The 13,942-nt window shown below is 39.9% G+C and overlaps 1 protein-coding gene across 4 annotated transcripts in view; it reads right to left on the reverse strand.

The window, feature by feature from the left end:
• Positions 1–13,942, reverse strand: part of BMPER (BMP binding endothelial regulator) — a 146,610-nt gene that overhangs the window by 110,027 nt on the left and 22,641 nt on the right. For 3 of the 4 annotated variants that reach the window (XM_071736066.1, XM_071736070.1, XM_071736067.1), the window contains exons 3-4: positions 11,427–11,526; positions 1,411–1,493 (exon numbers count right to left, since the gene is read on the reverse strand). In XM_071736066.1, coding sequence (XP_071592167.1) covers positions 1,411–1,493; positions 11,427–11,526 — 183 coding nt within the window. The remainder of the gene's footprint in view (positions 1–1,410; positions 1,494–11,426; positions 11,527–13,942) is intronic. The other variant, XM_071736068.1, reaches the window with a different exon arrangement.

A 13,942-nucleotide genomic window follows, 5' to 3' on the forward strand; every position in this document is an offset into this window, starting at 1 on the left:
CAATTAAAGCACAGCACTGGATTTCAAAACCTCTTTTCTTGCTGTACTTGCTGCCTGGTATCAGGACTGAGGTTAATCCACAGTCAAAAGAGCCACTCGAGTCTCCCTGACTCCAGACACAGGATTTGCCTTAAAATGCATCAGGTAAGAAACTGAGCACCTCCTTAGGAAAAGGAATTTTGCTTTACCAGGAATCCTTAGCCTCAGTAATCTGCCATGCAGCTCTGGTAAAGACAGGCCAGACACAAGGTATTCTCATCCCTCTCCCCTTGGAGGAAAAAAGACTCAGAAAGCAGATAAAAGCATCTTGTTCTGTAGAGAGGAGACACTTATCTTTGATGCTTCACCTGATAAGTATTAGTAAATTAACATTTCCTGTACTTCTTGTTGAAGAAGTCAAGAGTCCTGAACAAATCTGGGTGTGAGGATCTGTGCACAAAAGGCTGCTACTTTTGCTTTTTGCTGCTTGTAGCTCTGGTTTTGTAGGCAAGGAAAACCTGTTTTTTAAATGTGTGGGTCTAGGCTAAACAGGATCACAAAGTTGTGCATTTAGACACTGAAACACGCAATAAAGAATTTCTAGTTTCATGTCCCAAGTAGTGATCGGAGTATCTAAATTCAAGGTGTGAATATCTTTTCATTAAGAGCAAGGATACAGAATACTCCTGCTCCGACTTCATTCTTCTCAGTGCAGTTAGAAAACATAGATGAGATTTTGTAGGGCAGAAGTACCATAGAAAAAGAGAAAAACCTTGAAATCCTCATCTCCTGTTTTTTATTTCTCCTTCATACACATTCATCTCTCCTCTGTCCAATAGCTGTGATTCCTGTTAGTAGGGGATGTAATTATTCAAACTGGGTCAAATTATCAGCAAAAATTGCAGATCTATTCACAACAGAAAATAAAATTACCTCCATAATTACTTGTTTTGTGCCAAAAAAATGGGCAATCTTGCAAATAGGTCATCTACTAAAAATGCCACAGCGTTAACAGCACAGGAGCACAGGAAAAAAGATTTGGTTGTAGGTTTTTCTGGAAGAACATCCCAGGGAAAACCCACAGAAACATACACACACAAGTGTCCAGTTACTATAATATCAACTTATACCTCAGAAAAAGCTTAAAACACTGAAAAACAAAGATTTCAAGGCCCAGACAGCAGAAAATGGCAGGGCTGCATACCCCTTCTTCAGTAAAGTTTAGGCACTCAAGTGATATAGAAAACTACCATTCTGAAGGTTTGGTTATAGCTGGCCACATCTGAGTGTGTTTAAACTACTTTAAAAACAAATTCTGTATTGTTCTTTGGGCATAATACATTTGAGGTTATTTGGATTGAATGAAAAAGGCTCAAAATTTGATGGGAAAAGCTGATGACTCGATTACCAAGATGCTGATGACGTCCTTACCTGGCACTGGTATGTAACACAGGGATTACTAGGGAGGTGCCATTTCATAGAGCTGTTGTATGTGTTTCCTCCAAAACTGCAACCTAGAGAAAGAGACAGATGCACATCAGTTAGGCTGAGCACAATTATCCTGGGGGAGGCTGCTGCTGAGGATCACAGAACAGCATCCTAAATGTGACCCAACCTCTCCCCTGGGTTAGCAGAAGAGGTAGAACTGAGAGCTGGGACTGAGAAGTGGGATCACGCCCTAGAAAGGGTGGAAGCAACCCCTGCCATCAGATGTCTGGTTCTAGTGCATGTCTGGCCAAAATCCTTCTAAACTGTGACCACCCAAGAGAACCCAAAATCAGTGACAATTTACCTAAGCTATTCTTAGTGACAATTTATCTGAGCTATTCTGCTCTCCATTCAGGAGCTGCTCAGCCACTCATGCACTTGAGGGGGGTGAGGGAGGAGAGAGCTGGAAGAGCTGGAAAAGAGCTAAGAAAAGAGCTGAAAATGTTAATCATCCAGCCTGGCCATGCTATCCTTATCCATTAACTAAAACCCCTGGAGAGCTCTTCGACCAGCACAGCTCAGTATGGATGCACTGACATCAGCAGACCTCCCCCTTCTTTATACCTTTTTCACTTTCATGACAGATGGGGTCAACATCCACATACATTAAAACCCATCAGGCTCTTGGGTGTGTATCCCCCCACTCTCTGAGTGGGGATATTTTGAAGTCCCACAAGATGTGGCTTTATATGTCTTAGTGTGTTACACAAGAGTTTTGTTAATAGAAAAAGGCAAACCAGCCTAGTGCACAGGATCGACAAGTTTTCAGTCTGCAGAATGAACTTTCATTGAGCAGTTTGGAAAACATACACCCACTAGTTTCCTTCTCACTCTCACTGTTTTCTGGTATTTTGCTAAAAGGAAAACCAAAAAGGAACATAAAGAAAAGAATAAAATATCCCCCCAGAAAATCAAAATAGGAAAGACATATTGGGTGGGAAATAAAATATTTGTTTTAAGAGTTATTTCACTAACACAAAGTTGTTTCAATTAAAAATTAATTCTTTGGAGAGTAAAAGTGTTTCTGAAAAAAAAAAATATTTTAAAAGCAGCATGTACCCCTTGTTCTGTAGGAAAAGTGCCCATGTTCCATTTACTATTCTGATGGGTTTTTTCCTAGTCTATCTTATTCAAAATAGGCTTGATCAAAGAGCCCATGAAAACAACAGGAGCCCTGCCAGAGACTTTGAAATACAGACATATACAGAGTCACCAAGCACAAAACTACAATCAGGCAAATGATGCCCACAGCACCATTCCCTTCCCACACCCTACCTCAGCAGCTACTCTCACTCATTCTCTGTTGTGAAGGATGCACTGTCCTGAACTGATTTCAGCTACATTTTATGTGCTTCTGAAAACGAAGGCTTTAATACTTTGAGCCCACTGTATAAGAAAGCTTGAGGGTCACAGCTCCAAACTGGTGAGGAACTGGAAATACCCACAGAAACTTTTTGTAATCAACCCCAGATTTAAAGAAAACTTGATGTTCAGACATCATTTACAAATGTGTTAACTGCCACCAGGTAGGAGCTTAACCAACAGAATACTTTTAACTTCAGGATTGACAGTACACACTTAGATATTTTTCCAGGCTAAGTACAGAGTAACACAGGAGGAACCTGCAGATTCTGTGACCATTTCACTAACCTAATCTGAAACATGTATGTTTTAAAAGAGTTGATCAGTTGTCTAAGGGCTGGCTGTGACAATTCAATCTTTAACAAATATTGGAAGCTACACAGCGCACATCTGATTCTCATATTTTGAAAAGTAGCAAAGCCCCTATGAAGTGATTTTGAATAATAAAGAAGTCTTCATATTTTCATCATATTAACAAAGTTCTGCATGAGCTCTCATAGATACAGGCCAACATTTCAAAAGAGGAACATGAAGCCCTGTACTCCTATGCATTTTGAAGTCTCATTCCAAAAAACCTCAAGCCAATCTTTCAGTACAGTCTCACTTACTGCCCACTGCAAACCCTGATGAATAGCAGAGGCTTTTCAGTGCATTTTTAGTATCCCCAAGCTGCAGAAGTCCAAGCCATGCTGTCATACTGGTTGCAGTCTGAGAGAGAAGTTTATTAGTGTGCTGCACACTCAAGATGGAATGAGATGTGTTGTTAAATTTCTGTGTTCTTGTTTTACCAGATGGGTCTGGTGTCCTCAGGACTGCGCAGAATCACGGGCCAGGATGAAAACTAACAACAGCAAAATACCTTGCATATTTGCTCACTAATTATGTTCTTTAATTTAAAATGTTTTCCCTATAAGAAAGCTAATGACCCTGGGCTAACCTGCATGTACAGATGTGCATATTCAACTGAAATCTTCAGTTCAAGGATTAGTCTGGTTAAGAAGGCATGAAGGTGTTGCCTCTGTGCAGTCAGCACTGCACTTGAAGAGCACATCCAAGCTATGCTACAAAATCCTCTGCCCTGCTGTGCCCCTGTGGAAAGCAGTCAGGTGGGAACCAAACTACACCTGCCCCCAGGTGTCTTCTGTCACCAATATGTGGTGCTGGCAGCATGGGGGACAGCACATCAGAAGTAAAAAATGACAGGGAGAGGTTTCAGGCAGCAAAAGGAAAATTTTAGAAAAGGAAACCAGGATGGAAAAGTCTGCAGAAGCACTGGCAATACTAAAGCTGATCCCAAGCTTTGGCACAGGCCAGCAGGTTGGAGAAGGGCACTGGAGCAGCCCCATGCAGCCACCAATGGGAGGCATGGTGGGAGCTGGATTTCATCATATGTACAGTGGAAGAAAATGGCACAAAAGTAGGGGAGAGTTAGACAGTATATATGCAGGAGTGTCAAGAGCTGGGAGAAGGCTGACAGTGAGGCAAAAACAAAAAAAACCAAACCAAACCAAACCAACCAACCAACCAAAAAAAAAAAGGAAGTGCTTTACAATCTTCAGGTGAGATTTTAACCTCTCATTGACCAGAGGTGTGTTGTGCCCTGACACTCTGTCCTTTATACATCCCAGAGCTACACCTACCACACGCTCTTCAAATGGAAAAGAAAACAAAGCCCACATACTGGCTAGTTTTTCTGGCCCCCACTTTCTGTGTACAAATATCTCAGCTGACGCCTGCAAACATCTACTTGGACTTGCCTAGCTCACCTAGAGTGGAAGTTTATCAGCCCCACCAAAAGTCATCTGAGTTTAAACCTATTTGCTTAAATACACTAATTCATCTGAGCCATTCTAGATCATCCATGGTTCAAGGTCCATCAAATTGGGCTTGGAAAGTGGCAGTCACAGAGTATCCCATGTCCAAAGGTATCAATAAAGTCCCTGGTGCCAATTTCTACAACCGAGTATAGTGGAACGTACTCCAGGTTCCTAAGAGCCATTTTAACTTCCTTTGGAAATATTATTACATTATCTTACTGTCTCCATCTGCCATTTAACAGGGCCAGCAGGATAAAAGAATAAATCAAGAAATATCAGAACTTTGCACAATCACCTAAATGCCATGCACTTACTTCTGCCTGAATACATACTTAAAACTTTAAACGAAAGGGCTACAGAGTAGGTTTTCAAGAGGGGAAGCCAAAAGCCAGAAAACATCCAAAGTAGTACAAGAAAAGTAACAGATTTGACATTAATAGGTACATTTGATCCTGCAACATATACCTGATAAGGAAAACTTGAAGATTCCACATATGGAAGCAAGTTAAATATGAGTGGTCCATATCAATTTTAATGGAGCTAGAGTGATACATATCAGTCAAGTAGTGAGTCCTAATTTTTCAGTCTTTCCTACTTCTTTCCTTAAGAATAGCTGGTGTTCTATTAATGTAAAATATTAACTTTTGTTTAGTTTTAGGTTTTGCTCCTATTACCTACTTCAACCCAAATAGCTCAGATAAGTCCTGGATAAGCATGCAAGCTGAAAGTTGCTTATCTGAATCAAACTAAATGACTGAATCCTTTGAAGCTGGACAATTGTTGTGTATGCAGTGGAAACTGCTAATTACCTTCTAGTTACCTTCTAAAACCAAAATGATCCTCTAAACTTCAGTCATTTCTGCACAAAAAATTACAATAAAATAGTTAAATCACTTCTACTTTACTAATATAGCTACTTTGTTTCAATGCTGTGCATGCCTAACTTGAGCACTCTAGTTTCAAACATAATAAACCAGCCTTTGGCAGATTTAATTTGAAAGAGAGCAATCTAATTCCAAAACAAGCATCCTCATGCAGAATTGGACTGGAATAACAAGAAGCAAATTATAGCAGATTTGTTATTGGCATGTGGACAAGTTACCAATCAGGAAGCCATTTGTCTTTCCAAATCCAGTAATATTGTTAAATGACTTTTTTTTTTTTTTTTTTTTCTTCCCCAGGCACCCTCACAGAGAGTAGTATCATGCAAATAGAGAAACTGACTGTAAGAGACAGTTTAATAGTGCTAAATCTCAACCAGTGTCCTCAGGAGTTCATTAAAAACAAGCCTTTATTACTCAATTTGACATTGCCTAATAAGATTCCAGAAGAGATTTTTGCTTATTTTAGGCTAATGAGAATTTTATAGACAAGTCATTTCCGTATTCTCCCTAGAGAAAGTGATAGATTGGTGTACAAAAGACCAGCTCCCCATCCTTCATTTCTTCAGCATCTTTCTTCTCCTATTAAGTCTTTTTTCTTGCTTTCCTTCCACTTTCTATTTTAAAAAAGTAACCTCTCTATTGGCATGGAAAATAAACATTAGGAAAAAGAAAACAGTCAGAAGACATGTTTTATTTAGTGCTTGATAAATTAATCCTTAGGGAGGTATCCAGGCATGCTTACTAAATACAAGTTCTAGCCAAAAGAACCAAAAACCCCAAACAAAAGGGAATCAATAACTTGCATATTCTGCAGTATTTCCCTGGCATGAAATCCACTGGCCAAATTAAGAGAACTGTTATTCACACCTACACCTATTATAAAATACATTTGCACATATCTGATGAAGATAAAGCTATTGACAGCTACCAGAACATTAAACTTCCTATTGGGTAACCTTGGTCTTCATTTGTCAGCACAGAAGCATGAAAATATATACAAAGTCTCCCATGCATATTAAGTCTAATTCAAAACAGTGAAAATCCAATTCTTTTCTCTGTAACTGAGTACAACCAAACGTATTTGCAGCTGAGCCATCGCAGTTACAATACACAAGGGATGTGAGGTGCAGAGGCCACATAAAGGGTGTACAACACAGCAGAGTAAAGTAGCCATCAGGGTGAGCATTTCCAGGACTGCACAGTTCACAGGCATATGATGCAAAGCAGCTCATATTCCCTAAGCAAACAGAGGTAGAAAGGAAGACATTTCCACACTGAACAGAATGTCCACACACAAGGCACAAGTGCATCCATGTTTCACCATGGAGGTCTCATGCTAGTTTCTAATTTTCTAATGTAAGCATCTCAATCAACTTCTCTGTGATTGCAAAAGGCTAGGCAACTGATGTTTGGCTGCAAAGTATTTATGACAGCATGACAAGACAATTCATTAAAAGCTTCTTGGATAAATGGAAAATTACATTAAGCATAACAATAATAAGATCTGAAATTTGAGGCGCTTGTGAGCATGATGGCATGCACCAGATATTAAGGGGTGTGAAATGTATGTGCTAGGATCTTTGTAAGAAGAGTTAACTCAAAATAAGGATGGAGAGATGGAGATCTGTTCCTAACCACATCCAGAAGTAATGGAAGCTGGCACCACAATGACACTGGATTATACTGTCTTTAGCAGCTTTTTGTCACTGCTGAAAACCCCCTGCCAGTACTTTAGGTACAAACCTAGAAACTGAATGATGAACCTGTAGCTCCAGCCTCAGGAAACAAGGCTAAGAGCTGGAGCACATTACCAAGAGACTGAGAGACAGTGGGAAAGGCCAAGAAAAAATCTGAGGCTTGGTTATGACCCCAAACCATCTCTTTCCATAGCCAGTCTCCAAAAGATGCAACTATTGGATCATTCAGATGAAGGTGAAAATATTTCAGTAGGAAAAGTTATAATTATCTTCCCAGCCTATCCCCCTCCAACCATATATTATGTTGTATGCCTGTCTCTGAAAACTTGCCTTAGAGCATGCAAGAATGGGCTGCAAGATATAGGGCCCCATAAGGACACACAAAGCACCCACCACCCTCCCCCCAGCCAGTCTTACATCAGGGCACCAAACCAGTATCAGGTATCTCATATTAGGGGTGTCCATACACAAACAAAGTGCCAAGTGACTGTATGGCTCCTGCAGGGCATTATTAGAGTAGCCAGAACTCTGATAACCTCGTAACCTTCCTCTAGGTTCCTTTGGAAGCCAGACCTAATAGTTGAAATTGGCTGCAATCCTCAACCAGAATAGTTGATAACCTTTCCAAGAAATGTACCATTAACTATGATAGCTTTGGATATTCAGTATTCAGGGGAACTAGAGCTGCTCTTTCCTGTGCTGTGATTCCATTCTCTGGTAGACTCTAGACCAATGGAGGACAGCACGTGGAAGTCTAAGATCATTACTTAATTTAAAACAAACAAAAAAAACACCACCAAAAAAACCTTCCAACCAAACCACAACAAAATCCTCCACAGTAACTCCTAAAATTTAACAAAGCAGCAAAACCAAAAATGCATATAAGAAGTGAAAGAAACTTCAGAACAATAAATCATATTTGTTATAGCAAATACCCAGCAATTTTGTCTTTGCACAGACATGGAAGATGCTGATTCTTAGGACAAAAGAGTAGGATATGGTACACATTTTTAGAAATGCAAACTTTATGCAGCCCTGAGCTGATAATACCACTTCTTCAGAGGGCAAGTAACTTATTATTAGAGGTGTAGAGTGCTCTATGTCCAAGTGACAGGTCTCCATCCAATTAAATAAGAAAATGCTGCCAGATCTATTTCTATAATCTCTGCAATCTCATATGTTTTCATTAGACATGTTAAATAAAATGAGATATGAAAAGTGGTCTATTTATTCCATGGTACAGTAATAAGAGGGCTTACATTTTTTAATATTTTCTAAGTTAATAGTATGCAAGAGGCATGTAGTATGTTTTATAAACTACAGTAAATGTTTATCAAAAAATAACATCACTGAAAAGTTTTCACTATTATAGTTTTTTGCATTTTCCTTGCAGAAGGGAACAATAATTATGAGCCCACATTCCTCTGTTCCAGACTCTGCACAAACACACAGCAAGACACAGCCCTGCCCTACTGACTTTACTACCCAAGGTCCTATGAGCCTAAAGTCAAGAATAGTTTCAACACACATTGCTGGTGTGGAGGATTAAAATCTTAAGTAAAGCCAAATCTCAATATGTTTGGGACAATATATTGTTTCCACCACAATGAACTTTCTGTTTGCAAAAGCTACACTTGCCAATGTTTTTTACTTTTTTTTGTTTATTAAGAAAAAGCGGGGAAAATGTTACAAATGATCTAAGTAGCATACAAATATCCAGATGGAATTCTCTACCAACAATTCAATTTCTCCTGCACACAAAGCTCCAAACACAGGAGTTTAGCTGGATGCACTGCTGCATTTTTCACTTCAGACTTTTTCTTCACTTCAGACTTCTTTGCTATCAGATACTGGGCCTACCTACATACTCACTCCTCCTGCACTCCTCATAATAGACTAAAATATTGGCAGGAATGTCAAGAATTACTCATGACTGGTGGTTTCCTTCCTTACACAAGCCAGTTCTGGAAACACACACTTTGGTCCTGATGTTACCCTCCTGGTGCTGCAGCCATTCTTTCATTAATTTCTTCACATGCAGGGAGACACGAGCTAGCAAAGAGAGCTGGCAAGAGACCAAAAGGCCTAATTCAGCTTTTCTAGGCTTTGGGAATTAATCCATTAAAAAAGCCACCGAGTTCTGCCTTTTCTTTGTAACACTGCTCTGCAGCCAGGCTGGTGTTTGCACTCTTGATTCCCCATGGGAGTCATTTTGGGCTTTCCATGGAACAGAGCAGGAGCTTCAGCAGTGTTCAGAGTGGGCAGAGAACAAACAGTTCCCCCAGGGGTTGAGGTGGCTCCATCAACATGGCACTAGAACAGCCTGGTGACAGTCTGTGGTGTTGGGACTACTGTAGTTATACAGGTGCATCTTTAGCTTTACCTCTCAGAAAGAGCTGAAAAAATTATTCAGAAATTTTACAGAAATATATATATATATTCTGAAATTTAAAGCTCTTCTTGCCTCTTAAGTACATAGGAACTGCCACCTTAGATCAGACTAAATGTCTTCTAGCCAAAATTCAGTTTTCCTTCTGGAGAGCTAGCTGATCCTGCTACAGATGTGTCTTTTATAACACTGAGAAACAGCCAACAGCTAGTTGTAAATTCAAAGCGCAGCATTATATGTCTACCTTCAGGACTGTGTTGTCCTCTGTGCACCCATTCATTCTCATCCATATTAATTTCCTTTGCCTTTTGTCATCAGAACCTTCTGCAACTCCTCAGCCTATTAATAATATTCTGCAGGAACCTACAGCAATTCAGGATAAACACTATCCCACAAGGAGTCGGAATTAAAGTTTCCCTTTAATGATAAGGGCCCATACACACTAATACCCATATCCTCAACTTGGAAACATTAATCTCCTTTAGCATAGAATAATTTTCTATGCATACATATGTATCTAAAAATTTAATGCATTTGACCAACCTTGCAACCTTTCATCAAAATGGAGAACCAGCCTCCAGCCTAATCAGACCAATGTTAAGGCGTATTTCTCTATAGAGCTGACACTGTGCAACAAAAGGAATATAATACATTTAATTTATATAAAACTTGTAACTACAAATTCTTTCTGTATCAGTAATGCTTTAATTTTTTGTCCTAGATATTTTCCTTTTCTTTTAAACATCAGACTTTTAGAAATATCCTAAAGCTGAGGCTTGCCAAATCTATTCCAAAGTTACACCACAAAAGCAAATCATGAGCACAGAAGCTAATAAACCTCTGCAACCATCCAGGAAAAACACATATCTATCATATATCTTTCCTGTCTGAATTTCAGTGTAATCTGTTTTCCTGAATTTGCACTTCCACTGGGAAATTTATCCCACCCTATCTTGCTCCTAAAGCCACTCTATCACCACGGGGGAATTAAACAACAGAGAAAACACATGGAAAAATAAAGCTGTCTGAATGCAATATTCTCCATCTCTTTGACTGCATCAGCAGTCTGCAGCAAAATTAGCATTTTGTGGCATATTATTTGTTTCATCAATGTAAAAAAGACCAGTTGTCAACTTCATCTACTTACATAGTTTTCATGTGGATAAGCATGGTGATTACATGCCATGCATGCTTCCATAATTCACTGATTTCTTATAGTTCATAATTAGCTCATTCTAGAGAGCTTAGAAGATGCACTGTTGGTCAATAAATAAATGTAGAATGTACTGATTGATGCCAATATTACCCACAACATTCTTATTTGAATCAGGAAATATTTAGTAAAATGGATAGTTTGTTTGTTTCTCATATAGAGAGAAAGAAAAATAGTTATGGATAATTACTGTGCTCTTTATTACTCAGGAGCATTCTATTCTGTTTATCCGCACAAAAAATTTAAGGAATTCCTATTGACTGGTGACTACTGGCAGATTCATTTTGACCTAAAATATTTCTGATAGATAAAATTAGAACAGGAGATATCTCTGAAAAGACTGACAACATACCAATAATGTACAGTAAAGGTGGACTGCCATTTTGCAAGAATTAATAATTACAGGACAAATATATGAACCTATGCATTTCCAGTTTTGGAAACATAGTAATTTTAATTGTGCTTACTGCTCTTTTGAAGCCTCTGGTGACAGCCAAGTCCCAGCTGAGAAGCTCCCAAATTTTCCTATCTTCTGGCAACACAAATGTGAACCGAAAGCATTTTAACAAGAGGGAAAGAACAGGAAGGGAACTGCACCTTTGCAACGCTCACAGCAAGCTCCTCTCTGCTTAATTACAAGAGCACAGTCCTTGGAGAGCATGGGACACTTCTCTCTCTTGCATGTCACTTCTTTATTCTGGAAAACAAAACAAAACAAAAGACAAAAGCTATTGCAAGCAAACCAAATCCACAGCTCAGTTCTCTGCAACTCAGAAAATAAAACATGAGTCTAGCAATTTGCCCTTTCACTTGAGGAGAGGTCCTTGTGACTCAAAACATCTTTCATTCCTCAAAGGAACACAGAAGGCAGGCTATGAATTATCCAGGAACTCAAGTAAATGGTGTTTCAACTCCACTTAGACAGTAATTCATAACTGCTACCCATCATAGTAAAGAAAATGTGCCCCACTGAAGAAATCTGCTTTACTGAAATGAACAACTAACTACATGAGCTGCTTGTTAAAATATCCTTGGGGTCTTGAGGTGCAGCCCCATGGACTGCATAGCTCAGGCATCGTTTCTCACAGTGACAAAAGGACAGATGGCTGAGGGAGAGGTGTCAACCTCAGAGAAAACAAAACTCTCTGCCACTGCTGAAAGTAATTTTTAGCTACTGGTATTACCTAGCTACCTAGGGGGTATGGAAAAGAGTCTACTACATACTATATTCTCGAATAGACTACTGTAATTCATATTTCTCCCTAAAATGCTGAAAACTGATGAAACAGCACAAGTGGGCAGAGTCACTGTACATTATAGTTTCATCTTTCTGTCACAAAAAGCCAGCAATGGCCAATGCCAAAGAGCACTTTGACCACATTAAGGAATGTCAATAAAGGATGTGCAACAGCAGGGGCAGGAGAAATCTTCCATTTATAGCCTGTCTTGCCCCTGTGGTGTCAACCCTTCTGGTTATCCCAGCCTTTAAATAAGGGTAGAAAAAAAATACTTTTGGGGCTTTCTTTCAGTAAAATTTTGATACTTTAAATTCCTCACTGAGAGTAGCCCTCTGAAGTGACCTCCACCTATAATTAGTAGCTCAGTTCATTAGGTGACACAGGTGGCCATTTACTGGACACAAGCATCCACCTCACCCAATCTTATGACTTAATTAGAGACCAAAAAATTAAAGGGCTAGAAAAATGTAAATCATAAAAAGAAACTGTGCTTTCCAGTCTTTTTCTTTTGTTCCCTGTGGCTTTATTCAAGGTGCTTGTGAAGGATAACAACATGCAGCTTTTATTACACTTCAGCTCTTTGTATAAAATCGGAGGTTTGTTTTCTTCAAAGTCACTGTCTGATCTGATGGGAGCTATAAAGGCACTTCAATCTTATCAGTGTTTAAATGAGGACTCAGTCTTACCAAGCCCATGTGAAATCAGCACAGGAGAATCAGTCCCTAAAGCGCAGCTGCGGCAACACAAACGACTGCTTGTCAAAAGCCAGGTCACTGCTACGTGCTGGCTGCTCTGCATCACTCCAGCACTGCAGAGCCACCAGAAATGCAATTTAACCAGTGAGCTAAGCTGAATTTACGTGAGGTCTGTAGCTCTGGCCTAGCAAAAAAGCTGCCACAGCACAGCAATGTGCTTGACACAGGCTTGACAACTTCATGTTAGAGCAAAGGGTGAAATCTTGATTCCCTTTACATGAACATCGTGCTCTCTGACTTTGCCTCCATAAAGCCTGTTGAAGGGCAGTAGAATCAAATTTACCATATCAGCTATACACAGTCTGTATTTTAAAGGGTTCTGCTACAATCTGATTGTCTTTAATAAGAGTTTGCTCTAGGAAAGATTTAATAAGTCCACAATCCCTGTGACCTTTATCTGTGGGAAAATCATCTGCATGGTGAAAGCAGGTTTGAAGGAAGGGCAAAATCTAGTTTAGGGTATGTTCCTTTGGAGAACACGATTTACCCAGGTGCAGCATGCATCATGGACACCTGTGAGATCCAAAGTGCCCCTTCTGGGACAATCTGACTGGGTAGGACACACATCAGGGGGTCCAGCGGGCACCTACCCCTCAGACTCCCCCTTCAAAATAATAAATCCTTATTGTAGGTGGCAGGGAGAGAGATAAGAAGTTGAACACTGGCTGATTTTTCTTTTGGATCCATGGCTCTCAGAAGACTCCCAGGGCAAACGTCTCCTGCTGCCCAGCTTCCCAGACAGCTTCTTGTCCTCTCCCCCAAGCACCATCTGCCTCCCTGTGCCCTCAGGTACATCCTGATATGACTGCTTCTTGTTGGCAACACAAAATGTTCCTAAGGATGACCCCAACACATGCATTTCAAAAAGGAGCCACTTGTTAGTTACCAGTCCTAATTAGAAGTCTCCTGTCTGGCCCAGATCACTTTAATCAGAAATCTTCTCTGACAAGTTTGGGACCACTGAGGCAGATTTTGGATCTTACTCCTCTTATCACCAGTGATGCTGATGGCTCAACACCAGACTCAGGACCTGCATTGCAGGTAAGGACAGAAGTAACTGGAGAGAGAAAGCAGAGCTGAGCTGGGCTGTACAGACTAGTGACTGGGAGAATTCCTAGGA

Source organism: Heliangelus exortis, chromosome 2, assembly GCF_036169615.1.
Source record: "Heliangelus exortis chromosome 2, bHelExo1.hap1, whole genome shotgun sequence".
In the NCBI taxonomy this organism is placed as follows: Eukaryota; Metazoa; Chordata; class Aves; order Apodiformes; family Trochilidae; genus Heliangelus; species Heliangelus exortis.